The sequence below is a fragment of the Eubalaena glacialis genome, chromosome 9 (genome assembly GCF_028564815.1).
Source record: "Eubalaena glacialis isolate mEubGla1 chromosome 9, mEubGla1.1.hap2.+ XY, whole genome shotgun sequence".
Taxonomy (NCBI): domain Eukaryota; kingdom Metazoa; phylum Chordata; class Mammalia; order Artiodactyla; family Balaenidae; genus Eubalaena; species Eubalaena glacialis.
This window is the reverse complement of record NC_083724.1, coordinates 109,255,724-109,281,832: the sequence shown is the minus strand read 5'-3', so window position 1 is coordinate 109,281,832 and position 26,109 is coordinate 109,255,724. Positions and strand designations below refer to the sequence as shown.

General features: G+C 36.3%; 1 protein-coding gene across 5 annotated transcripts in view; it reads right to left on the bottom strand.

Moving 5' to 3' along the window:
- Positions 1-315: 315 nt before the first annotated feature.
- The window catches only part of PPP3CC (protein phosphatase 3 catalytic subunit gamma), a 90,239-nt gene continuing 64,445 nt past the window's right edge, over positions 316-26,109 (bottom strand). For 3 of the 5 annotated variants that reach the window (XM_061199406.1, XM_061199402.1, XM_061199403.1), the window contains exons 7-14: positions 25,408-25,485; positions 25,081-25,175; positions 21,283-21,408; positions 20,476-20,547; positions 9,941-10,022; positions 9,220-9,317; positions 2,237-2,266; positions 316-1,146 (exon numbers count right to left, since the gene is read on the bottom strand). In XM_061199406.1, coding sequence (XP_061055389.1) covers positions 929-1,146; positions 2,237-2,266; positions 9,220-9,317; positions 9,941-10,022; positions 20,476-20,547; positions 21,283-21,408; positions 25,081-25,175; positions 25,408-25,485 — 799 coding nt within the window. In that variant the 3' untranslated portion in view covers positions 316-928. The remainder of the gene's footprint in view (positions 1,147-2,236; positions 2,267-9,219; positions 9,318-9,940; positions 10,023-20,475; positions 20,548-21,282; positions 21,409-25,080; positions 25,176-25,407; positions 25,486-26,109) is intronic. The other 2 variants (XM_061199404.1, XM_061199405.1) reach the window with 1 other exon arrangement.

Here is a 26,109-nt window from a genome sequence, read left to right as displayed (position 1 = left end):
ACCCCAGTTGGTTTCAAAAATGCTGACACAGAAAAACAGATGGACGACGGGGAGGATAGATGTGAGAGCTGATGCAGTAACACAGAAGGGCATAAACACTTCTTACCATCGAAGGTTCTACAGAGGGCATTTATAAAATATTTAGAAATGTCGCTTCCTTTGCAGATGGGGTAAATCACCTAGTGTTCAAAAATAAAAGCAAAAGGATCTGGCAACAGTTAAGAAACCTCCAAAGTTCTAAGCGAAGTTTAAACCAATCATGCCCACGGTTAGATGAACAAATTTTAAGTAATTCTACGAAAATCCCTCATTATTTTTTATTTCGCCATACTAGAATACATTGAGTAATTGAGAGTCCAGAAGAAAGTAGGTTATTATGGAAAACATTTCCCTTGGCCCTTAGAATCACTGGGTTTGGGTTATTCACTTAGGAGTTCTACTATAATCAAGTTTTCCATAAGAAGAGAAGTTTTAGCCACTGAAATCTAAGAGATCTTCTTCAATGGTACCCTGTAGAAAGGAAAAAAAAAAAAAAAAAGAAAAAACCCTTTTGTGTTTGAAAAATGATTAGTCTGAAATGAAAGATATTACCCTCCAAAAACAAGAGAAAAGGCTGGCTAGTTCAAGTCAGAAACCCAGGGTAGAGGTTTCCAAGGCCCTTTTATTAGGGGAAGGTCCCCTTTATAGCACAAGACTTCACTATGTATCAGACAATCAGATCAGTTCCTAAAAATTAGGGGGGAAAAAAAAGGAAAAACAAAACACATTCACTTTTTATGTATATATTAAACATAAATTAAAAGAATTTATAAAATGGTCACCTTTCTTACAGAGTAAATGCAGAGTGTATTATGAATGCACCTCCAGGTTTAAGTTGTTTCAGTTGTTTTTGTTTTGTTTTCCAATAATAAATAAATAAAATTGATTGTTAAGTCTTGGATCCACCTGTGCCACAGCAGGGCTCTGAGTCATTACTGGCTCTTCTCCCCTTGTCACTCCTGTGCGCAGCGTTTGGTTGGACCAATTTCACCGGCCCATCAAAGTACTGGCTATCTTTGCGGGGTGGCATCCGCTCATTAATTCGGTCCAGACCTCGGGCTTCTTCAAAACTCCGGATCCTGTGCTGAAGCGAAAACCCTCTGATGGCTACAGAAAAACAGGAAAGGGAGGAGCTCAATTAGACAGTAAAGCGACCAGCTTTAAGTTTCTTAGCATACAGCAACCTCCTAGAGAAAAATACAGAAGGGTGGCTGTGGAGCACATGTCTGGTGAAGGGATTGCAATATTTGATTTCAATTAGCCTGGTCTGAAGCTACTGCTTCCTTAAGGCCCAAAGGGCCACGGAAACTGTGAAAGTCATTTTCATAGCTCAATTAATCATAGCAGAAGTAGACCTGACAAAAAGCCCCAATACATTTGAAAGAGTCTCTTATGGGCCAGAAACGTGCTCAGTGAGAGAGAAAAAAGGCAACACTAGAATAACAGAACAAGTTAAGCAGAGTAGCTGCTCTAACACAAACATCACACAGATCACACAAAAAAAGTTTGTTTAGAAGGAGAGCTTTTTATCTTGCACAACCAGGAGCTGAACGTAAGTTAAAAGCCATCTAAAAAATAGTTCCTAGATATTTTCTTTCTGATTGAACTTTTGTATCACCAAGGAAAGGCATTCCCATTGTGAACCATCTTATCTAACAGAACAATTAAATTTATAACACAAGTTTATCGATTCCAATGGTTTTCATCCTCAGAATTCATAGATAATTTGTTACTTAAAGTTTGTTTTCATAGAAACAAAGATAATTTAGCTTGACTGACTTAGGGCAAAATCAAACTAACTCCTATCTACTTTTGCCTCCACTTTTGATGTCCTTTGGAATCATTAGATAAAGAGGCTGACGGTTTGAATTTCTGATAATCAAATGGATGCCTCTTGGATATGGAAGGGCTATGAGATTACACCATTTGAACCCCCATGACCAGTTGCTTAAGCTTCAGTCATTGCATTAGAACTGAGACATCCCAGAAAGGACTTCAGCTGTGGAGAAGGTCATTTAAATTAATACAAATACAGGACACAAAGGAAATACTTTGTGAGCACGCCTAGAGATATCTCTCCCTTTCCTCACTGTTACAGTTCTGGTGATGCAATAATAAAAGATTTCGAATGTTGACAAAGCTTTTAAAACTAGTAGACAGACACATGATCACATCTATCATAGGAATATGGCCATACCTTCCCGGGCCTCTACCGCTTCTACTGTGGCTGTAAGAGGCAGGAGCAGTGGCATGCAAAAATGAAGGCAGAAAAAGAGTGAGTAAACCAACAGCACTGCTGCCAGCACAGACATCCCAGCGTCCCACCTTTAAGCCTATTCCCATCCTTAATAAAAGTCGACTAGTTAGAGAAGCGACAGGATTACTGCGAAAAACTAAATTGGGGGGAAATATGAGGTGGGGAGAGTTTCTAAGATTGTTCACATTGTGAGTGGCACGAGAGCCTTTTAGCTACTGTCATCCATAGCTAAGACAACGGGGTCAATCAAGCTGACTAGAAGAAACAAGAGTTACGACGCTTTCCTCATTTTAAATAGCCAGCTGCTAATTTACGTCTTAACATTCACATATCAAAATATGTCCAGTCAAATCATTTAATATTACAACTGTTCTTTAGTTTGTGATAGTTCAGATGGTATTAGATAAGTAGCTGCTGTGTCCTATTAAAAAAAGTTATTTAAAAGTATTTCTTAATGATTTCAAGCAACTTGTGTGGGGTCCAACTGTCCTTAATGAAAAAGAGTGGCCGTTGAATAACAGACTGGCATTTGGAAGGAGAGAAAAATGGGTTATAAGTGAGGGGTTATTTCTTTTCCGGGGGTGGAGTACTAAGCTGGCAAAGGCATAAATCTATTCAATTCTGAATACAAATTCATGCACCATCTGGGAGGAGAGACACAGCAGAGGCTGACATTTCCAACCCACATGGCTTCCATTCGCTGTGCAAGAGAGCAGGCCAGTTACTAAGAAGGCCCTCTTCTCCTTCACTTTTGGAAAAGGAAGCTATTTAAAAATTAGTATCAACAGGTAAACTTTCTTGCATCTTCTTTTTAAGACAGTAAAAGCGCTAACATATGAAAAGGTTACCAGTTGTAGCAAGAAAGATCTTATTAGGAGAACCCTGTTAGTTCCTCCAACACTAATTTTTTAAAAGAAGGCAGGGAAGAATAATGAACAGTAACAGTTTGCTGTTCCTGAGGCTTTTTATATCAATCAGAGAGGAGAAACTGGAAGAACTGAAAATTAACTTCCCAAGGCAATGGGGAAAATGGAAACTTGGAATCAACTTATCAGCTGTTTACATTTGTCAACCATGTGTTGGCATGTGTTAAAGCAATGTCACACCCTCTCAAATCTCCTCACATAGAACAAACAAACTTTCACAAGAAAATGATAGTGCCTTCAAACAGTACATCACAAAAGCAACTGTTAAGAAGTGGGAGAACAAAGCTTTACCTGAAATTGTATACACAGTGTTGGTTTAATTAGAATTTAAAAGCTATGTCTGTGGCAAAATGCGTACTAGTATCACATTGTTTTGGGTCCTCCTAGAATTGCTTTTTGCATTGGGTATTAAGATAGCCTGCACTGAAGGACATTCCTTATAAGATACAGTCATATAAAACTGAGAAACTGGTTTTTTTTTTTTCCTTTACTGAAATATACTTTACTGAATGAGATTTCTCTACTGAAATATAATTCACATAACCATAAAATTCACTTGTTCAAAGTGTATAATTCAATGATTTTAAGAGTTGTGCAGCCATTACCACAATCTATGGTTAGAACATTTTCATCACCCCCCAAAACCCCATTTCCCTCCCTCATCCCTTCCCCTAACTTTACAGTCAACCACTAAAGTACTTTCCATCTCTACAGATTTGCCTGTTCTAGACATTTCACATAAGTGGAATCATATAATACGTGGTTTTAGTGACTGGCTTCTTTCACTTAGCATAATGTTTTCAAGGTTTATTCATGTTGAGGATTGTATCAGTACATAATTCCTTTTTATGACTGAATAGTATTCCATTGTATGAATATACCACATTTTGTTTATCCATTCATCAGGTGATAGACACTTGTGTTGTTTCTACTTATTGGCTATTACAGAGCATGTTACCATGAACATTTGTGTACAAGTTTTTGTGTGGCTATGTTTTCATTTCTCTGGGCATGTAACTAGGAGTGTAACTGCTGGGTCATATGATTAACTGTATGTTTACTCATCTAAGAAACTGCCAGATTGGTTTCCAATGTGCTGCTCCATTTTACATCCCCACCAGCAGTGTATGAGGGTCCTAATTTCTCTCCATTCTCACCAACACTTGTTTCTATCTGCCTTTTTGATTACAACTATCCAGTGGGCTTAAAGTGGTATCTCATTGTGGTTAATGTCTAATGATGTGGAACATTTTTTCACATGCTTATTGGCCATTTGTATGTCTTCTTTGGAAAAATGTCTATTCAATTTTTTACCCATTTTAATTGGGTTATTTGCCTTTTTATTATTCAGTTACAAGAATTCTTTACAGTTTCTAGATACTAGTCTCTTATCAGATGTATGCTTTGTAAATATTTTCACCCATGCTGTGGGTTGTGTTTTCACTTTCTTGATGGTTCCATTTTCAGCACAAAACTTTTAAAACTTTTGATGGAGTCCAATTTATAACTGACCTTTTTTTTCATCTTATGGTCTTTCCTCTTTATTTTGGCTACTAGGAAGCTTGGAGTCAAATTTGTGACTATTGCCTTTCACTGGTTTGTTTTCCTTTGTGCTCCAATTTCCAAGCATATTTATTTCCCTTCACTGTGTTAGATGTATACTGTAACTTACTCAAATCCCCCTTGGAACAAGGTGGGGTATAAATGAATGTAGGCTATAAGGCCATGTAGGATGGGATATTGTTGGTTGAAGGCTCTCCAAGTAAAGTTACATGAACAATAAAAGATTTTTTTCAGCTAATGCTCCAGTTTGCCAGTGAACCTGTGGAACTGAGACTCTGATGGGAAAATGACAAATAAACTCAGTTCCTGTCAATCAATAAGAGAGAATAAGAAGCTCTAAAAAGTTGGCTGAAGATAGACCAAGGATTATAAACAACAAATCTCCAAATAACACATCCATAAAATTCTCTTTGCTACTTATCCCAGATTTGCAGATTTACTCTTTCAAATCAAGGTCTAGAAAAATTTCATTCAGATTAAAACAACAACTCTGTGGATCAGCAAATCTCCAAAACTTTTCAAGAAAGGATGTATAGGATGCTCCTTTTTTTCTTTACCCATACTACTACCCATTAACTCTAAAATGCTTTGTCAGAGCTGCTCTCAGAATATTTCACATGACTAATAAGCAAAGTAATGACAGAAAAGTATTTTGCTTACAAGAAACTGCACATCTGAGAGGAAAAATTCAATCTGAAACAGTTTACTGATTCTTCCTATGAAACTACAGAAGTTAAGAAAATTAATTTTATACTTCCAAGGAGAAAATGTTCACTCTTCCTTATGAATAACTAAACTCTAATATTTCAGTATTCAATTTGAAAGAGAAGGAGGAAATCAATCCTATAAAAAGAAGAGGGGGAAAGGGGGCTGTTCCTATTAATCAATAGCCCTGGAATGTTCACAAAATGCAAAGAATTCCTATAAGAGGCAGGGTGACAAGGAAAAGAAAAACTTAAGTAGAAGCAATTCAAAAAACAAGGGGGGGGGGCTTCCCTGGTGGCGCAGTGGTTGAGAATCTGCCTGCCAATGCAGGGGACATGGGTTTGAGCCCTGGTCTGGGAAGATCCCACATGCCGCGGAGCAACTAAGCCCGTGAGCCGCAACTACTGAGCCTGCGCATCTGGAGCCTGTGCTCCGCAACAAGAGAGGCCGCGACAGTGAGAGGCCCGCGCACCGCGATGAAGAGTGACCCCCACTTGCCACAACTAGAGAAAGCCCTCACACAGAAACGAAGACCCAACACAGCCAAAAATAAAAAACAAAAAACAAAAAACAAAAAAACAAGGGGGGCAAAAAAGCAGTGAAACTCTACTTTACGTTGTTAATGCTTCAACTCCAGTTTTCATGCCTAGAATTAGTCATCCAATGATTTGATCTCACATTTCTTCCCCTTGCTTGACCAGATCTGTTTATTCTGACAAATATCAACCTTTTCATTCCTGGGTTCCATAAAGCCCTCTCCTTAAAGTCAACGCCCACATAATTTTCAGAACTGACACTCTGGTTGAAGAGGTGACTGAGGCACTGTTGTAGGATACGATTTGCAGGCAAAGAGGCAAACTCCCTTTCTGATTGAGAAACTCTAACCCCCCAAAATTAAGGTATAAAACACACAAGTGAGGCATATGATGTGCATAAATCTGAAGTGTACTGCTTAATACATTTTTATATATGCATGCACTTGTGTAACTACCACCTAGATAGTGATATAGAACATTCCCACTACCCCAGAAGTCCTCTGTGCTCCTTCTGGGTCCATATGCTCCCACCAGAGGACGTGCCATTCTGACTTCTTTTACCATTGATGAGCCTGCCAGTTCCTTTTTGTTGTTGTTGTTGTTGCCTGTGTTTCTGAGAACAGAAAGCACAAATACCTATCGAGTGTTTCACTTCAGTGTCTGGGATACGGTGAAGCTCTTTTTTATAAAAAATTATTTATTTATTTTTGGCTGCGCTGGGTCTTCGTTGCTGTGCGGGGGCTTTCTCTAGTTGTGGCGAGCGGGGTCTACTCTTTTCTGCAGTGCGCGGGCTTCTCATTGCGGTGGATTCTCTTGTTGCGGAGTACGGACTCTAGGCACGCGGGCTTCAGTAGTTGCAGCATGCGGGCTCAGCAGCTGTGGCTCGCGGGCTTAGCTGCTCCACGGCATGGGGGATCTTCCTGGACCAGGACTCGAAACCATGTCCCCTGCATTGACAGGCGGATTTTTAACCACTGTGCCACCAGGGAAGTCCCAGTTCTTTTTTTTTTTTTTTTTTTTTTTTGAAAACAGAAAAATAATTTATTCCAAAAGATAGCAGAAATAAATTCATCCTAAAAATATACTTTGGCATAATTCTAGTGGGACAGATCTTCCCTCTGAACATGTTCTCCTATTGACCGCCCCACTGGAGTCTTCCTGTCTTGTAACAGTTCTTAAACACTTTGCTGATTCCCATGTAGTGAGCAGGCAGGAGCCACCTTCAAATCCACAGGTTCCAAAGAGAGAGTCATATATGTCTCAGAAGAACAGCATTTTCTATCTCAGAAGAGTGCATAGACATTTTATGGAGCCTGCACAGTTTAAGTAGGTACATAATTCATCAAAGTATAAAAAAGGTGACGGGAAAAAAATACTGCATTGTCGAATAAGATGTTCAAATGTGTTGTGAATGTTTAAGGCAGCTGATGGCCAAAATAGGCAAGTCAAGGAAGGTGGTCTAGGTGTGGAGGTGATTTAACATCTCTTCATGACCAGAGATAACCGCAAACTGAACAGGTCACCAACAAGGTGATGATAACTCCCAGCTGGGACCCTCAGGGATGAACCAGGGCTCCAAGAAGCTGACGAAGCCCCGGAACACGCGCATCATGATGAGAGGCACCGCGAGGCCCATATACGCCACGGCTGCTGCCCCGCCACCTCACTTTGATCCCACCCAGAAATGTTAGTCTGCCTGTTCTTGCACATCATATAAATCAGACAGTCTGTGCTCTTCTCGGTGTAGCTTTTTTAGTTTACCATGATGTCTGTGAGATTCAACCATGTTTTTGCACATATTCATAATGTTACTTTTTATTGCTGAGTAAATTCCATTGTATAAATATAACACAATTTATCTATTCTACTATTGACGGACATTTGGTTGTTTCCCATTTTGGACTATTATGAGTAAAGCTAAGGTGAGCATTCTGATGCACATCCTTCGGTGGACATATGCACTAATTTCTCTTCGATAGAAACCAGGCATGGGGGCTTCCCTGGTGGCGCAGTGGTTAAGAATCTGTCTGCCAATGCAGGGGACATGGGCTCGAGCCCTGGTCCGGGAAGATCCCACATGCCACGGAGCAACTGGGCCTGTGAGCCACAACTACTGAAGCCCGCATGCCTAGAGCCCGTGCTCCACAACAAGAGAAGCCACTGCAATGAGAAGCCCGTGCACCGCAACGAAGAGTAGCCCCCGCTCGCCGCAACTAGAGAAAGCCCGCGCACAGCAACAAAGACCCAACGCAGCCAAAAATAAAATAAAATAAACAAAAAAAAACAGGCATGGAATTGCTGGGTTGTAGGGCAGACATATGTTTTGCGTTATTGCCCAACAGTTTTCCAAAGTGGTTGAACCAATTTACAAACCCACCAGCAATGTATCTAGTTTTAGTTCTCCACAAACTCATCAACACTTGGTATTGTCACTTTTAAATTTTAGCCATTCTAGAGAATATGTAGTGGTATCTCACTGTGGTTTTATATCCATTTCCCAGATGAGTAACTATTTTAAGCACCTTTTCATATGCTTTTTGGCCATTTTAATACCCTCTTTTGTTAAGTGTTTGTTAAAATCTTTCGACCATTAAAAAAATTTGGTTGTTTTGTGTTTTTCTCATTGAGTTGTACTTTTTTTTGCCACGGTGTGCGGCATGCGGGATCTTAGTTCCCCGACCAGGGATCGAACCCGTGCCCCTTATGATGGAAGCGTGGAGTCTTAACCACTGGACCGCCAGGAAGTCCCTGAGTTGTAGTTCTTTATAGACTCTGAATATAAGTCCTTTGTCAGACATATGTACTGCAAAAATCTTCTCCCAGTTTATGGTTTGTCTTTTTCCTTTCTTAATCATGAATTTCTGTGAATACACATTCTTAATTTTCAGGAAAGTCATTAATTCAATTTTTCTTTTAAGGTTAGTATTTTTTGTGTCATATTTAAGGACTTCTTTATCTACCCCAATGCCTAGTTTCCATACTTTCTTCTGGGAGTTTTACTGTTTTAGATTTTACATTTAAGTTATAATTCATTTTGATTTAGTTTTTGTGTATGGAGATCCATTTTCCCCCAGAGATAGATATCCAATTGCTTTAGTACCGTTTATTGAAAGAAGCCCTAAGTTTCAATTTGACATTGACTGCTAGGTAACGGGAGCACACCTGCCATGAAAGGAGCATTTCTCATACTCACCTGTCTCAATAGTCTGCTTTCCTCCTGAGAGTACACCCAAAGGAAGCGTACCTGTAGGAGTCAGGCCCTTGAGAGTCAGCACACTCTCACTCTCTTCCCTGCAAAGGAAGATCAAAGCCCTGGGTTAATGCTAGGGTGTCTACCACTCAGTACCTACAAAGATACTTGAAAGAAGTTAAGAAAAGGTGCGCGGAGATGGAGGATAGGTTCTCCTTCTCCCTACCCCTTCCCTGACCCAAAGAAAGGGATGTTTTCTGTAAATATTCCAATTAACAACAATTAGCCAGGTCTTGCTTTTCAATTAAAGCCATTTAATAGTCAGGTGCTGTTCTAATGTTTTCCATATATTACCCCATATAATCCTCCAAAGAACCTTGTAAGGCAGATCTGCTATTATCACTCTTTTACAGACCAGGAAAATGAGGCACAAGATCACACAGCTGACACGATGTAGAGCCAGGATCTGAACACAGGCAATCTGGCTCCAGAATCCACACTAAATCACTGCACTCACTGCACTGTATCTAAGCTCATACCAAATAAATGTTTGCCAGGCATTTCTAGGCACTTCAACATGTAGGTCTGATTCAAACTGTACTCAACCCAAAGACCAACAGTTCTAATACCAAACTCCAATTCTAAAAAAACTGTTCTGAAATCAACTTCTAAATTACTCTCAAAATGCTTTTATCCCACACTGTAATGACAGAGTTATCCTTACCGAAGAATTGAAAAGACCCGTGCCATCTTCCCAATGGCTCTGATTTTATTCTTGATGATCTCCTTTCGAACTGTAGTGCCTCCTTAGAGAATACAAAGAATAAGTGAGTTAAAGGAATATGTTAACAGGTTAGTTTTAAAAAATGCAGGATGAAGCGTCTTTCTAAGTTAAATAAATTGTTTTTAAAAAAGAAATCAAGGCCTAAGTTTGTTTAAACAAACCAAAGTCCCAGGAAGTTGTAAGGAGCAAGAGAGAGAAAAAAAAATAACCCAGAAGAGAGAAAAAAATAGATGATGTAAAAAATGGAGGGGCCACAAAAAAGACAGACTAAGTGGATCTATGAGGTAGGAACTTATTTGTGGTTCTGAAATGTAGAACACAGGGAAGAATGAAATACACACATATAAACAAAGACAGTTGCTACAGCAAAGATCTCTTTTGAGAATGCTGTGGGCCACCTCAGGATGCAGGGTTTGGCCTGCCAAATGGCAAGTGATGACTTGAGCAGTTGTCTTCTGCATGTAAACACAACACACAGCTAGCTCTCCTGAACTTAGTGAGAGCTGCTTTCATTTTAAAATCCTCACTTACTCACAAACTGGTGAGTTATTTCCTACCATAGACAACTGTGCAGTATAAATTATGATGATGGGTAAGGTATTTTATAAAGCAACACCAAAAAAGTTAACGTTAAGACTTTATGGCCTTTTCTCATCCAAGATTTAGGAAACAGCTCACACATGAGAAGCCAATGTCCAGGCATGCATCAGGTGACCGCATTCAAACGTCAGAAACTAAGAAATGTGGCCTCTCCTTCCTCGCCCCCCAGCTCTAAATATCCTGCAGGATCATACAGCAGGGTTCAGAGGAAACATATACATTGAAACAGAAAGGGAGGATGGAGGGCCTGTCTGAAATTATTCAACTACAACTAAAAAAGTCTAATTAATAGATTGTGGTGGGACAGACAGCAAGTAGTAAGCTCATAGCACATTTCGGTCAGATACCTTTCTGATAGCTTGAAATGTAGTGATCTTCAGGGAGAAGAGACACCAAGAAACAAGGAGATGAAAATAGAAATATGGGAAGAGAAATTTAAGTTTGCATGGAAGAGAGAAAAGAAAAAATCAAAGCGAAATGCAATGAGAGAAGCAGGCTTTTATCTTTATCAGCTCAGAAGAGACATCCTTGGTATCATGATAGAATATTAAATTACAGATTTCTTGCCAGGAGTTTTTCTATTTCTTAAAAGTTTTACATTAATTCACATCTATTATTTTCCAACATATTCTATCCCCATAGATCATGAAAATAAAATTAGACAAAGAAAAAGATACTATTTGTGGAACAAATAATGCTGAAAACAATGAATAAAAACAAAGGACAGAATGAACAGCTTACAAATCTCTTAATAAGAGCATCATGTTTTTATATAATGGATTCAATATCTTCTCATATCTTTCTAGAGATATTATAGTTTTTCCATTTTTAAGTTTTATATTTTCTTCAGAATCTCAAGTTCATTTGAGTCGCTTTTTGCTGTTTTTGTTGTTGTCTCTCTTAGATACTTTCCCGAGGAGTCCTATAATCCTTGGTGCCTGCTCCTCATTAAGAATGAGGGACTAGAAAGCGTTCACAGAGTTGGTAGGTGGGCTGCTGACTTGGAGCTTTACATACACAGAATGACCAGGGTGGGCCTTTGTTAGGGAATTCTCTGTATCAGTACTGAGAATGCATATGGTCACTTAATTCACCTGTTTTTGGCAAAGTATCGATGCCCTCAGTTGTATCCTGGTCCAGAAATTCTTTGGTTTACGCTTTTTAGAGGTTAGCCTCCAGTCTTGGAGAAGAGGCAGCTAGGACTTTAGCTGCCTTTCAAACAGCTTTTACTACTCATTTTAGCTCAGCCCCCATCTCCCTCCTCCCCTCAACTCAAGGTCCCCAATTCTAGCAACTGGTGTAGGCTACCAATTCCTTTGCTTTTTGAGGATTCTGTACTGGAACTCGGTATTCCCCATTACTAAACCGGGCTTTAGCTTTCTTGAATCAGCCAAGTCAGTAATACTAATTCATTTGTTTTCCAGCTTCCAAAATCCCTACAGAAATCTCCACATTTTTGTAGGCTTATAAATTTGTAAAAATCTCTTTTACCGTGAAGTATGATAAACATACAGAAAAGTACACAAAACAAATGTATAACTCAATGATTTATTAAAAGCAAATGGCCATATAACCAGTCAGGACAATAAACAGAACCCTGCCAGCACCCCAGATTCCCCACCTTGGGCACTTCCTAATAATTAGAGTCTCCCTCTTCCCAAAGAAAATCATTCTCTTGACTTCTATTGAAATCACTTTCTTGCTCTTCTTTATAGTTTTCTCATTTAAGCATGTATCCACAAGTACAAGTTTTAATTTTTTAAAAATTTTATGTAATTGGAACAATCAAATAATGTATTTTTGTGTCTGGCTTCTTTTGCTCAACATTATGTTTGTAAGACGCATCCATGTTTTCCCTGTTCCTGTAGTTCACTGTCATTATTGTATACAATTCCACTATATGAATATGCCACAACTTATTTATCCTTTCTACTGTCAGTGGTCATTTGGGCTGATTCCAATTTTTGGCTATGTTGAATTCAGCTGCTGTGAATATTCCAGTGCATTTCTCTTTGTTACACATATTTCTCTTAAGTACATTCCTATAATTAGAATGCTCAGTTATAGGGTATGTATATGTTCAACTCTGGATAACAGTTTAGCATTATCTACTAAAGTGGATGTACCAATTTACACTTCAATTTATGAGCATTCCTGTTGCTACACATTCTGGCCAACACTTGATGTTATTCATCTTCACTTTTAGCCAATTTGGTAGGTGTGTAGACTCATCCATTGTGGTTTTAATTTGCATTTTCATGATGACTAATGTGGTTGAATAACTTTTCATATTTTTACTGGCCATTTGGATATACTCATTTGTGAAGTGCTCATTCAAGTCTCGTCTCACTGATCTGTAGTTCTTTATATATTCTGCATGAGCCATTTTCTGGTTATGTAGCAAATATCCTCTCCCACTCTGTAGCTTGTCTTTTCACACTCTTTTTTAAAATTTTAATCTAATTTTATTTATTTTTTTCCACCCCGCCGCATGCGGGGTCTTAGTTTCCTGACCAGGGATCGAACCCGTGCCCCCTGCAGTGGAAGCACAGAGTCTTAACCACTGGACTGCCACAGAAGTCCCTTCACACTCTTTAAATAGAGTCTTTTGATAAATACAAGTTCTAATTTTTTAATGTAGTCCAATAGTTTCCTGTATCATTAGTGCTTTTTGTGTCCTGTTCAAGAAATTTTCCTCTATCTCAAGGTCATGAACACATTCTATATTATAAATACTAGAAGCTTTATTGTTTTGCCTATCATATTTGAATGTATTAATCCATCTGGAATTTATTTTTGTTTGGAATATGATAGGGGTCAGGTTTAATTTTTTTCTCAAATAGATATCCCCAAACCATACCAATACCATCATTTTCCTATTACTCTGCAGTGCCACCTCTAGTGTAAATCAAGTGTCCGTATATATGTGGATCTATTTCTGGATTCTCTGTTCTGTTTCATTGCTTGTCTGTACTTGCACTAATAATTCTAGTTAACTTAGCTTTGTAATAAATCTTGATATCCTATAGAACAAGTTCTCTCACCTTATGTTTCTTCAAGACTTTAACTATTTCCATGTGAATTTCAGAAACTATCCTTAGTATTTCCATATAAGTTTTAGGGTCAAATTGTCTGTTAATATTTGACTTTGTATTGAATCTGTAGATCAATTTGGGAATAACATATCTTTATAATATTGAGTCTTCCAATAATCTATGAACATGTTATTTCTTTCTACTTATTTTGATGTCCTTTAATTTTTCTAATAATGTTTTACAGTTTGTTGCTTAGAGGTATCACACATCATCTGTTAGATTTATTGTTAGGAATGACATTGTCAATGGCATCTTTTTAAAAATTTCATTTTGTTTGTTGCTGGTAAATAGAAATACAAATGATTTTTGCTTTTTGACTTTGCATCCAGCAGCTCTGTTGCATCTGCTTATTGATTCACATAAATAATCTATAGACTCTTTTAAATTTCCTCTATACACAATCATATTGTCTATAAATGATGATCGTTTTGTTTCTTCCTTCCCAATCTTTATACCTTGCATTTCTTTTTCTTGCCTTATTGTACTGGCTATAACTTCTAATATGATATTGTAAAGAAGTATGGATAGCTGGCATGTTTGTCTATTCCCAGTCACTAAGGAAAGCTTTCAATATTTCATATATGATGTTAGTTATAGATTTTCACAGATATGTTTGTTTGTCAGATTAAAGAATTCCTTTCTAAGCCTAGTTTAAGAGATCTACTGTAAATGAAACATGAATCTTATCCAATGCTGTTTCTACATCTGATGAGGTAATGATTTTTCTCCATTTTTTTCTTAATGTAGTGAATTATACTGATGATTGACTGAGTTTTTAAATAAAATTTTTTTATTTTAGAATAGTTTTAGATGTATAGAAACGTTAAGATAGCATAGAGAACTCCCTAGTACCCCTCTCCCAGTTTCCACTATTATTAATATCTTACATTAGTATATGCTGAATGAATTTTGAATGTTAAATCTTCAAACATTTTATTTGAGTAAGTTATATTCTTCTAGAAATCTACCCATATCATCTAAGTTTTAAATTATACTGGTATAAATTTATTCTTGTTATTTTTCTTAATATCTATAGGATTGGTAGTGATGTCTCCTTTTTCAGTTCTGTCATTGGTTATTTTTGTCTTATCTTTTTTACTTCATAAGTCTTGCCAGGGATTTATCAATTTTATTAGTCTCTTGAAAAGAGTACATTCTGGTTTTACTGCTCCTCTATACTATATTTTATTTATTTATTTATTTTTGGGGGCTGCACCGCACAGCTTGTGGGATCTTAGTTCCCTGACCAGGGATCGAACCTGGGCCCTCAGCTGTGAAAGTGTGGAGTCCTAACCACTGGACCACCAGGGAATTCCCTATATTTTATTTTCTGTTTTCTTATGCTGCTCTTAACTTTTTATTTCATTCCACCTCCTTTCTTTAGGTTTAATGTGCTATCCATTTTTTTTCCCTTAACTTCCTGAGATAGACGTTGATTTTTCACCTTTCTTCTTTTCCAATTTATGCATTTAAGGCTATAAATTTTCCTCTATGCATGGCTTTAGATGCATCCCTCAAGTTTTGTTGTTCTATTTTTTTCTTTCAATTTATATCATTTTGTATTTAAGCATTGATTTTACAAAATGTGGTACAACGGTGAACTAAATTTACAACTTAATTTGTTCATGTAAATTGCCTTCAAAATACATTGCAGCTAAGATGTGCATAAAATTTTACATACATTTGGAAGAAATCACACAGAAGCAGTTGCTTTTTCAACAAACTTGGCTAGTTTCACATCCCTTTCGGTCAGTCCCCCACAGACATGTGAGGTGAGGGGCGTACGGACCTTGTTGTACACACTGAACCATTCTGGGTGATGATTCGTCTTCTCTGCTTGTAGGGTAACTTGAGACATAAAGCCAGATGCCTGATTACAATATTTGAAAGAGAACTCCTTGTAGATGGCACCTCTCTCACTTAATTCTGACCATCCTGCTGCTTTAAGGTCAAGTATAACTCGGTTCCTCTCCTCTGCTGTCAACCAGTGAACATCTGCTGAGGTTCTGGTTCCAGCTCCAAACCCAGGCCTGCCTGGTGCACTGCCTGCCCTCAAGTTTTAATATGTACTGCTTTTTATTTTCATTCAGTTCAAAATATTTTGAAATTTTCATTATGATATATGACCCATGGGTATTTCATTTCACTTCATTTCCTTTTATTTTATTTTAATTTTTGGCTGCTCCATGTGGCATGCAGGATCTTAGTTCCCCGACCAGGGATTGAACCCGCATCCTCAGCAGTGAAAGCATGAAGTCCTAACTACTGGGCCGCCAGGGAATTCCCCATCTTATTTTTGTTTTAGCGTTTATTTCATGTAATATTAATCTATCTACAACAGCTTTTCTTTGGTTAGTATTTGGACTATATATTTATTCTCCTTTTACTTTCAAATTTTCTGTATCTTTACGTTTTAGATCTGTCTCTTATAAACCATCATAAAATGTTTTTTAAAAAATCTTACCTGACAATCTGTCTTTTATTCATTTACATTTAATGAAGTTGCTGATAAATTTATCAACATAATTTATTCTATTTGTCCTAGTGTTATAGGTACCTTCCCTCCTTTCTTGCCTTCTAGGTTATTTTTTTTATCATGCCATTTTTTCTATAACTTAAAGGTTACATACTTTTTAAAAAGCCCTCCTTTCTTGAAAATTACTCTTACACCATGCATCTCTTACTTATCAAAGTATAATGTTAACAGGTACTTTTCTCCTCTCCCCAGATAATATACCGTCCTCACACACTTTAACTCTATCCCACTGCCGACTATTATTGTCATATATTTTAATTCTGTCTTTTAAATCCAACAAAAATTATTATTGTTTAATAAGGTCTAAATTCACTTGATTTACCCACATATTTTCTACTATTTGTACTCTTTATTTCTTCCTGACTCTCCAAGCTTCCGTCTGGTATTTTCCTTCTGTTTGAATAATATTCTTTATAATTTCATTTAGTGTGGGTCTCCTGGTAATTCTCTTAGTACCTTTTTTAAAGGGAGGAATAGCTGAAAAATGCTTATTTCTTCTTCATTTTTGAAGGGTATTTCTGCTAGGTATAGAATTCTAGATGTACCAATTATTATCTTTCAGTGCTTTGAATATGTCATTCCATGGTTTCCTGCTTCCATTGTTTCCATTGAGAATCTACTGTCAGTTTAATTGTTCTCTTTTGAAAGTAATCGATTTTTTTTTTTCCTGGCTGCTTTAAGATTTTTTTCTTTGTCTTTCATCTGAAGCACTTTTACTATGATGTGCTTAGATAGTGTTTTCTTTGTATTCATTCTGCTTTGGTTTGGGGGACTTCTTCAATCTGTGGCTTAACTTGTCAGTTTTAGAAAAATTTCAATCCATTATCTCTTCAAATACTGGTTCTACCCCATTCTCTGTCTCTTCTCTAGGATTCCAAACATACAGGTGATACCTATTCACTGTATCCTCATGTCACTTATACTTTTTGGGGTATTTTATTTCTTCTCTTTGTGATTTAGTTTAGGTTGTTTCTTCTGACCTATATTCTAGTTCATTTACTCTTTGTTTAGCTTTATTGAATCTGCTGTTAATTCATCTGCTGTGTTTTTTATTTTTCATTCCTAGAATTTTCTTTCTGTGCTTTATCAACTGCTACATCCCTTTTTATAATTCACAGTTCTCTGCCAAAAATTTTAATCTAGTCTTTTATGTTCTTGAACAGTTAGCATTGTTTTATTTTTTAGAATAGTTATTTTAAAGTTTGGTCTGATAAAGCCAGTGTCTGGAGAACCTGAGGGTCTGTTTTTATTTTTTGCTCTTTCTGCTGGTTCTCATTCATTTTGTTATGTCTCCTCATATGCCTAGTTATTTTTGGTTGTGAGCCATGTATTATATTTGAAAGACAGTTTGCAGTAGTTTAAAGTTCTACATAATGCTATCTTAGCCTAAAGAGGTTTGCTTTTGCCAGATGCTTGGGACTACCTTATTTAAATTTCAGAGATTGAAATGACTTGAAGACAGGCTGTAGTCCCTTCCAGGGCATTCTATTTCCAGTTCACCCTTACTCTTACATAGATGCAACCCTTGGGGGTCCCAAACCAATGAGCAGAAGCTTACTAGCACTCAATTCATCTTTGGCAAGTCATGAACCCCAACTTTTTTTAGCTTCTATCAAGAGGGCTGGTCAACCTCTCAGCCCCCTCTTTTGATATTCATGAATGCCTTTAGGAGAAAATTGGTCCCGTACGTAACCAAATGTCTTACCTCTCTGGATTTATGCCTTTTTCCAGATCTCTACTTGGTAATTCTTTATTACTTTCTTAGTTTTCTGAATGCCTTTGACGCAACTTTTTAAAATATTTTGTCTAGCTTTTCTAGTTGTCTTAAGAGTCAGGATTGATTTAAACTATCTGTCTGGCATTACTAAAGTGAAAATCCTTAGTTTATATCACTTAGATAAAACCAAAATTGTACTGTAGTTTTAGTGTGGTTTCAGGAAGGAATGGAATTAGAAGTGTGTTCACTAAGTGTTCATTAAGTGTGTTCACTAAATGTTCACTTAACCTAAAGGTTATTCTTCATTTCCGTTCAGAAAAAAAGTTTTAAAATCCTGTATCAGCTTATACCCACACATCTTGTAAAAAATGGGAATAAGAGGATTCTATCCATTTGCTTTTGTACTTAACATCTAATACACTTTCCATAGCAGCAACAACAGCTCTACTCCATTCTTTTATTTTTTTAATAGTTGTACTTCATACCACAAATATTTACCTACTATGCTCATTGCACTATACTTGGCTTTAAGGTGATAATGGTAAGCAAGAACGAATTTTATCCCAGCACTCAGGGAATTTACTGTTGAGTGACTTAACAGTATTAAGTCACTTATTAAATACATTAATATATTAATCTTGTAACAGTAAAAATAAATGTAAAATCGCAACTCTATCAAATGCTAAGAAGTTAGCACCATTGATATGAGAGCATGACAGGGGTGTTGGATCTAGTCAGGGAGATCAGAAATATCTTCCATGACGAAGTTACAATAAGCTGAATAGGAACTAACTAGAAGAGAAGGGGAGAAGAAAGGAGGCTTACAGAAGGGAAATAATATTCCATGTGGAGAATCTATCATGTGGATATATTGTGATTGATTTACCCAGCTCTCCACTGAGGGATATTTAGATTGTTTGACTCTTTTGCTACTACAGATGATACTTCAATAAATATATCCGTATATAACTTTGGGCATAATTTAGTAAGCATGTCCTTATGATAATCAAGGATACATACACACAATAGAGTTAATACATACAACAGAGTTCACAATAATTTCCATTTCCACTTAGATTTAAATATAAAATTTACTAGATGTATTTCTTACATATTTCATCCTTTCCTAACTTAAATTCTTTGTTTTAATTTTCACTTGGCTGCACTATCTCCTCAAGAACAGGTTCCCTGCAGTGATCTCCTATCCCATTCATAAAGGTAAACACAAGCTATGCTCCATCTGCTCCGCACCTTCAATGTGGAATCTGAAGCGTAAGTATGTATAGGACTCTCGTCTATATTCTCAGAGTAAGCTAGGCTTTCTCCACTATGTACATAGCTCATCCTAACAGTTGAGTGAATCACCTTAGCATAAGCTTGGGGAGAATGAGACGGTCAGAGGCTTGGGCTAAGGTGCTACCATCTCTCCAGAATCTTCTGCATTCTCAGATAAGTTAGGACCTATCTTTAAAATCAAACCTCCTGAAACATATTAGGGAAAAAATACTTGGCTATGTATACAACAAAATGTAACTATATAAATATCTCTCACAGGCCAATAAGAAGAAAAACAAACAAACATGCACATAACAGTAGAAAAGTGGGCAAAATATATGAATTGACAACTCATAATAAAGAAATAAAGGTGGTCAATAAATACAAGAAAAAAACTTCATTAGTCATCATAAAAATAAATATTTAAGTTAAAAAAAACAGCAGACTATAAAAATTATAATAAATAGTATTGGAGAGAACACTGTGAACTGTGCATCACATACACAAAATGTAAACTGTTATAGCTTTTCTAGGTCATCTGTATCCAATTTAAAACTGTAAGTACTAATTGACACAAATTTTCAATTTCTAGAAATTTATCCTATGGAAATAATCAAGAAAGTGTTCATTTTCATTTCCTAGTATTGTTTTCCTTTCTTTCATACCACATATCAATATTTGACTCATATGCATTGTTTGTTTGTTTTCCCACCACCAGAATATAAGCTTTTTGAGAGCTTAGGACCTATACAATTGTTGGCACATATAAGGCGTATAATAAACATTGGTTGTTGAACAGAACAGGCAAAGATTTATCTATAAAAATTTTCAAAACTGTGGGGTTTTAAAACAAAATTGGGAAAAAATCCAATATCCAACAGCAGGGGATTGGATAAAACAAAGAATGACTGACATGGATAACTATGTAACCATTAAAAAGTAGTCTACAAAAAACCCAGGAAATGTTTGTGAAACTATCACATGACTTCATCTTTGTTTAAAAGAAAAAAGAGGAAAAAAAGACACTAATACAGTATTTATATCAAGATGTTAACAGTGGATATCTATGAGATGGTAGGATTATGGGTGACATTTTTTTCTTATTTATGGTTTCCTGTATTTTTCAAATTTTATTTTTCTACAATGAGCAGAATTCTTTTTTTAATTAGACAAAGAAAATTATTCACAACAAACTAAAACCAAAACCAAAACTTCTTCGTTTCTGATTCAAAGGAGGAAAAGGCAAGTTTACCTTCAATTTCATCATCGGAAATCAATTCATCATCAGAGCATATGTTGAGAATGTTAACCAGCATCTCTGTGACTAGATGATAAGACAAAATAACCCAAAATTTATATAATTAATAAGGTACTTTCTCTAAAATGATGTGGATATATAAACATACATGTTAAATAAACATAGATAAAAATGATTTGTCATTTTGCTATTCAGAGTAGCTGTAAGGAACAGCATTAAATGCAGACCTTCAAGTTTATATAGATTTGGGGGAGATTACTTGCTCCAGTTAAAGTATGGAGTCTTTGAAGATTCCATTGCATAACTACTTGATTTCATTAGACTGCTGCCAGAGCCTTTTCTTCACTGATATGCATATGAAAGGATTTCCTCCCATTTTACAAAGAAGTTAAGCCACCAGGCCTATGTACAACAGGCTTATATATTTGCATAGCTTATTTGTATAGGTGCACAAATAAAATTCCAAGAAAAATAATTCCTATTTAAATCTCTTTATCGCTGCAGAAATCACTGAAGGAATGGTTATTTTATTGTTACTTATGTTATTTTAACATCTTGATTATAGGACGACAGCTATTTTAAATTGACATTTAGAATAAGAAAAGCATAATCAACTAGAATTACAATTTAAAAACCAATTAAGTGCCACTTAAAAATCTTTGTAGAGAACAATGAAAATAGAAAACATTTCTGATAACTTTAAGAAAAACATTTCTGAACCATCAGGGGACTCATGCAAATATAAGGGTGCTCAGTCACTAGTTAGGACAATTGATGGTCCAGATGCTTTAGTTCTCTTACCTTTTTCACCAACAAAAGGCAAAGACCACGTGAAAACATCCATAAAGTTTGGAAGCCAGTATGGGTGCGGAGAACAGTTAAATTGCCTGATATTCATGACATTGTTTTCATATTTTAACACAGCAGCTAAAAAGGAAAAAGGAGGAAAGTCTGGCACAGAGGAAAATGACATGGCAACTGGTACACTTTGTACAGCTGTGTGCCTACTACACAGAATTCAAGAACTTACTTTCCATTTATAAATTCAAGACAGATGGAAAATCTTAAAGCATGTTATATAGTTCATTCTTTTAAGAATTATCCCAAGAAACAAAGTTACCTGAAGAGCTCTTATATATAATAAAAGTACAAAAGAAACTAAGCTCTGAAACTTCAAAGGGTCTTGCACAGTAACTATCTATAGAAATCTCAGATTCCACATGAGAAAAATTTCATCATAATTTCCCTTTATAGGCCAAGTGGTTACAATTACAACTTTCCTCTGAGGGCAAACATTTCTCATTAAATGAACACAGCCTGTTTTCCTAGTCATTAGCCAGAGCCAAAGATTTTATAAACTTTTTAAGAGTTTATAACATAGCAGTTATTAATTCATAGTGGGGGATACAGATAGATGGTAAACTTGGAGCAATTTAATAAGGTTCAAAGTAGATTAAATCATCTCTGCATACAGTATGTGAAGAAAAAAATGCCCGTCTCTCCTATACACAGTTAGTATATTGCTCACACTCTATATATATATATGGCACACATACTTTGGTACCAAACTGATTTTCTTTATATTTAAAACTTTTTAAAATCCAATCCCTTAGTTTTCATCACCAGCAATGCAATGTGGTTTGCATTATTCTCTTAATTATTCTTACTATGATCATAAATAGAATAGGGCATAATAGTTCTCTAGAAATGACAGTTATAGGTCATCTCCTGATTCCTGTCTCTTTGCTTATTACAGGATACCCTAGTATTCTCAAAATTAAAGTCACTGGATGTTTAAAATGTACACCATAGATTATAAAGAAAATATATGAAAATAGGATTTTCAGCTTTTAAGAAGCTTCTAATACTGGTTACAATGTACATGTCCCATTATTTTCAAGTATATCTATTTTACTTAGGTTAGATGAATATATAAATATTCAACAACTCCCTCAATCTACACAAGAAAAAGAGGTGGGAGGTGGACACAAAAATAGAAATAGAGATGTTTAAAAATCATGACTTAAAGGTCTTTCATGTAACCAGTGGAATTAAGAAATGCCTGTTGGTACCAATAAGTCTAAAGAATATACAAGAAAGAAAAACAACAGTAAAAGAAAGAGAAGAAGGAAAGGGGGATAGAGTTGCCTTTTTCAAGAAAAGAGGTACTTGTGTGGTGAATAACTGAGTACCACCAGAGATTATTTTAGATGCCACATCCCCCCCTCCCCCCGGCCAAAGGTTAAGAAACAACCAAGGAAAATAAGATTGTTTCAAGGTAAAGTATGTTACCAATTATGTCAAAGCCAACAGAAAACTCAGAATCAACTGTGACTTTAACAGTTTACTAAAGGAATAATCAAGAACAAGACCAGATTAGAATATGGCAAAGAATGAACTGGCAGTTAGTAAGCTAGTAAAGTGATTGCTGATTTAGATGACATGTTTCAGATTAGCACACTGATAAATCCGCTGGGCAATCAGCAGACACTTTTTTTTTTTTTGGCCAACACTGTGCAGCTTGCAGGATCTTGGTCCTCCGACCAGGGATTGAACCCGGGCCCCTGGCAGTGAAAGCGCCGAGTCCTAACCACTGGACTGCCAGGGAATTCCCTCAATAGACACTTTTAATAGTAAGGTTAATAAAGGAAGTAAGAAGGGGAAGTCTTCATCATAGATAAGAGGACTAGGGACACTGTCCTTGAGGAAGTTTGACAACATGAGTGGCACATACCATTCACAAGGGAGGAAACGAGAACAAAAACTAAGTCTCTAATGTATTGGAAATATTAGGAAAAAGGAAATAAGAAAGAATGGAGTTAGGGAGAAGCAGAGTATTATAGGATAGCTAAGACTCAGAAAAGATTGATGAGTAGCAAAAAGAAAATATAAGACTGGAAGAGAATTTAAGTCAAAGAAATGCCTTTTTAAAATGGATAGCAAGTCACTAAGGACATCCAGAGATAACTGTTCCAAAACAGATTGAAATGAGATGTGCCATTTCATAGTCTACTCTGAAATAGAGGAAGTAGTAAATATATTGTGGACCTCTTTTAAACTTCTCTCCCAAACTGCATATACAAGATATGACTATAAAGTAATGAGACTTAAGAAACCACCAACGACAAACACACCAGACCTTATATATCAGATGAGTGTGGTCCTTTGCTGTAATCACACCAGGCACAATAACAGTAGAATGTTATAGTAGTAGAGCAATTTATAGTTTGACCAATGCTTTTAATATTCATTTTGATTATTCCAACTTATCTCCAACAAGCCTATATCACAGTTATTTTAAGGACAAACTGAGGCTCAGAGAAGTATCTCATTAACTGTGAATTTAAAAGTGAAGCAGGACTAGACTAGGATTTCTGACTCCTAGCTTGGTGCTCTTATCAATATACCTTGCTGCCTTACTGTATATTTAATCCAAAGATGCTGCCATCACTCAAAACGTTTCTGGAACTCCTCTTTTGGAATTGCCTCCAGAGCCATTTTGTAAGCAACACAAGAAAAACCAGTCTCATTACCTTATAATCATACCTTGTTCCTGACCCCAAATGGTATCGTCTAGCTTGATCACTCACCTTATTCATCAGTCTTGACTCCGAATGACTTTTGGCTGTTCCAAAAATCAAATCCACCCTCAAAGGACGAAGGTTTCCCATCATTGAGGATAATCAAAAGAATGTGTCGCAGACTCTGAAGGCAATGCCAAAAGAGGAGTTCCAAAAATGTTTGAACAACGGGCAGCATTGTTGGAATAAGTGTATAACCTCCCAAGGTAACTACCTTGAAGGGACAATACTCACTTGGATATATTTGTTCTGGCATGTTTGTTTAAAAGTTCTATTATTTTATAGTCATACAACAAAATAGTTACAGAGGCACGTTACAGAGGAAGTTTTTAAGTAGACCACTGCCCTGATACAAAACTTATGAACTAGGAATCATAAAAGTTAAATTTAAAAAAATGACTAAAATAGACTAAAAGTCTTAGAAGTAGAATTTCTGGATCAAAAGGCATGTGTATATCCAATTATCTTTTTTTTATATGGGAAACTGAGGTTAAGAAAGATTATATGACTTACCTAAAGTCACACTATTAGTTTCTGGCAGGGCTTGGACTAAAATGAAGATTTTTCTGACTTTTTGTAGAGTATTCATTCTAACTGTATCATTTCTTAAGAGCAAAAACAGCTTAACGGACAGACATTAAAACACTAAACAAACAGTGACATTTTATTGAGGTACTGTTATAAATAAATTAAATTCAGCAAAACCAATAATTTATGCTGACTGTTCTAACCTGAACCTGAAGTAATTTATTCTTCTTATATTTTGATTCAGTAGTACAAATCAGACCTATTGTAATCATTATTTATACTCACAAAGAGCACAATAATCCTTAGGAGATGAAAACCAAGCAGAAGCCTAAATTCTAAGTTTCTTGGCCTTTGTTTCAATTAAGACCCTTTTTTTTCTTATTTAAAATTTATATATATTCAGAAAATTACCTATGCACATACATATTAAACTAGAGCTCACATTTACTCACTCACAAATTCAAACTCAAATATTGCTGGTCTCCTTTACCTTTATTGTTATAGACATCTAGGTAATTGGGGGCAGAGAAAATAGTAATGAGTGATGGAAAGCCTGTCGTTTGGCTCTTCCTGTACATTCGATACCTGGAAGAGAAATGACAGCCCGTCTGTCTTGATGTTAAAGGCAAAAACTCTGCAGTGCTGTTTGGTACAGTTGGTTGTTTTTTTTGTTTGTTTTTTTTTTGGCCACGCCACACCACAAGCAGGATCTTACTTCCCTGACCAGGGATTGAACCCGTGCCCCCCTGCAGTGGAACGTGGAGTCTTAACCACTGGACCACCAGGGAAGTCATGGTACAGTTTTAACATAACTTACCCAGCATCTTGGGCTTCATGGGCTCTGATTATTGATAACAGATTATTGTTCTGCAAAAATTCACAAACGGCAGGGTAACTGAAAAAGAAAACACAAATCCAGAATTAAAACACTTCTTTTTAATAGGAGGAAGGGGAAAAGTCAAGATGAAATAAGTTGAATTTGTTTCAAAATTATAGGTTTTCATTACCACTGAACTTTTATTAATAGCTTAGCAATCATCACTCTTGTTTTTCCATGTCACTGATATTCCTCATTCCAGATCAAGGACACAGATAATAGACAACCCTAGGACAGAAGCAGAGCTCCCCCACCTTTTTTTTTTTCCTTAACCGACAACAATAATAATACAACACCAAAACTTTTCTTGGTATCTTGATATAAAAAAAAGTATCACAGCAGTGTGTGTGTGTGTGTGTGTGTGTGTGTGTGTGTGTGTGTGTAGTAGGTGCTAAAAACTGAACACACAATTTTCAAATTGTCAAACTGTTAGAAAAGTTAAAGAACCTACTTATAGCTTCACAGGTAATATCAATATCAAGATGATATTATGCAGGAATATTTCAGGAGCAAATACAAATACTATATCCAACCTTACTCAAATGAAAGGTATGATATTTGCATCTCTCCTATCGTATTCTTTTAGCACTAGTACCTTTCTGAATGGCAAATGTTTGATACAAAGAACTGCAGAATACAAAA